General features: G+C 21.0%; 1 protein-coding gene across 1 annotated transcript; it reads left to right on the forward strand.

Moving 5' to 3' along the window:
* Nucleotides 1-947: 947 nt before the first annotated feature.
* Nucleotides 948-1691, forward strand: LOAG_14644 (hypothetical protein; the record flags this gene model as incomplete). Its single annotated transcript, XM_003150138.2, has 2 exons — nt 948-1184; nt 1497-1691. 2 exons carry the CDS (start codon nt 948-950, stop codon nt 1689-1691), a joined length of 432 nt encoding a protein of 143 aa, XP_003150186.2.
* Between the last annotated feature and the right edge of the window lie 729 nt (nt 1692-2420).

Consider the following 2420-nt stretch of genomic DNA (forward strand, 5'->3'; position numbering starts at 1 on the left):
TTTTTTTTTCTTTCCCATTATTTTTATTTCAATTAATATATAATAATTAACTAAATTAATCAATAATTAATAAGTTTTATCATTTCTTCCTTTTTTTTTCTTTCCCATTATTTTTATTTCAATTAATATATAATAATTAACTAAATTAATCAATAATTAATAAGTTTTATCATTTCTTCCTTTTTTTTTCTTTCCCATTATTTACAGCTTTACAATATTCCACGTCATATGGATACATTGCTATTAGATGGTAATGCAATAGATGCGGAATATGTTCAACATTTTGAAAATTCATTTCGTTATATTGAAATGATTAAAATTAAAACGAAAAAATTAATGCGCGGATTGCATTGTTTACAATCAAACGGGCGCTATTTACTATTTATATTTGGTGGAAATGAGAAAAATTACGGTTATGTGTATGCATTTAATGGTATAAATTATTTTTAAATTTTTAATTTTTTCTAATTTTATTATAAAATAAATCTATAATTTTTTTTTGAAAATTAACAATTTTCAAAATGAAAAAATAAATTTAAAAAAAATGAAGAAAAATTTCATTGAAAAAATGAATTTAGAAAAAAACGAAGAAAAATTTTGGTTTTTTTTTTAAAATTATTTGAATAACAGGTTATAAAATTATGAAAAACAATTGTTAATCGTAAATTTTTTTAAATTATTTGAATAATAAGTTCTAAAATTATGAAAAATAATTGTTAATCGTAAAAGATAACAAAAAAAAAAAAAAGTTGGATAAATTTGAAGTTTATTGCATTTATGAGTAATTTCAATTAAAAGTTTAAAGGTTAACTAAAAATTACTTATCAACAACTGTTGAATTTAATCACTTGTAGCAACCATTAAATTATGTTGTAAATAACAATAATAATTTTTTTTTTATCAACAATTCATTTTTAGCATATCCGGTAGAAACATTAAAATGGACGATGGAAAATAATCCAAGCTTATATCATCAGGAAATTTTTGGTAACTCATTTATAACGTTATTTCCATGGATGACAATCGATAATAATACCACTGATAAATTTATCACCGCTTTAACTCTTGATATTCTTAATCCACATCCATATATGATTGCAAAAGTTCAAATTAGCTATCAGAATGGATCAAAAGGAAATTTAACTGAAATGACATATGACATTAAGCCATATACACATCATAAGGTTGGTTGACAATTTCTATTTTTCATAATTTTTTTTTGTTCTATAAATTTAATTTTTAAACTTAGTTTTTTTAATTTAGTTTTTTTTTTCAAAACTTAATACAATCTCTTAATAGCATTTCAATTCGACAACACAACATTCTGCCACGCGGCTGTTAATATTAAATATTTAAAGATTAACGAAAAATTTTCTGTTATTTGGATATTTTTATGATTTGTTTCAATTATTTAAATACCTGTGAGATTGTTAAATTGCAAACTTAAATTTTAAAAAAGATAATTTTTATTTGTTACCTAAAATTTCCATTTTCAGTTAAAAATGAATGAATTAATGATGACAAAGTTTCATGATCCATATGATATTGGCATTTATAAAAGTGATTACGATTCACGAATTATGATAACATCCACTATTCCGATATCTGTTACCCAGGGTTGTTTTGCTAATAATAAAATTGGTGACAGTTTTACAGGTATTTTACGCAATCATCATTCCAGTGTAAAATGATTTTATTATGATATTTCATTCTTTCATAGAATAATAATGATCTTAAATTGTTGCTATTCAAATTCTTAACTTCTATCTTTTTTTTTTTAAGAAAGAAAAAAAAATTCTCTGGAATATGCACTTCAGTTGGAAAAATAATTTTTACATAATATACAAGAAAAAAAAACAAAAATATATAGAAAAATAAAAATATATGTAAAAATAAAAAATGTGTTACAAATATAATTTTCCCATTATCTTCTTGATAGTTAATATATAAATATGTAAAAATATATGCATATATTACTGCACATTGATAATCTTAATGAAAAGTTATAATATAATTTTACATTCTTATTCCATATTTGTTTTTGTTATATCACTTTGACCGGTAACACTATGATCCATTATGTTTCCAGGTGAGAAATGGAATTGAAATTATGAAAAATTAATGAATTAATAAAAATTTTATAAATTAATAAATTGGATAACTTTTGATAAAATTACCAAATTTAACTGTTTTTATTTTCAATAAACAATAAAAAAGAAATGTTTTTGTTTCGTAGTTGTTAGATTCATTTTAGATCCACAAATACTATTAGATTCATTTTAGTTTTTATTGTTAGATTCATTTTTTTTAAATATTGCTAGATTCATTTTTACAAATATTTGTTTAGATTCATAGATACACAAATATTGTTAGATTCATAGATACACAAATATTGTTGGATTCATAGATACACAAATATT

This window comes from Loa loa (genome assembly GCF_000183805.2).
Source record: "Loa loa unplaced genomic scaffold supercont3.370, whole genome shotgun sequence".
Taxonomy (NCBI): Eukaryota; Metazoa; Nematoda; class Chromadorea; order Rhabditida; family Onchocercidae; genus Loa; species Loa loa.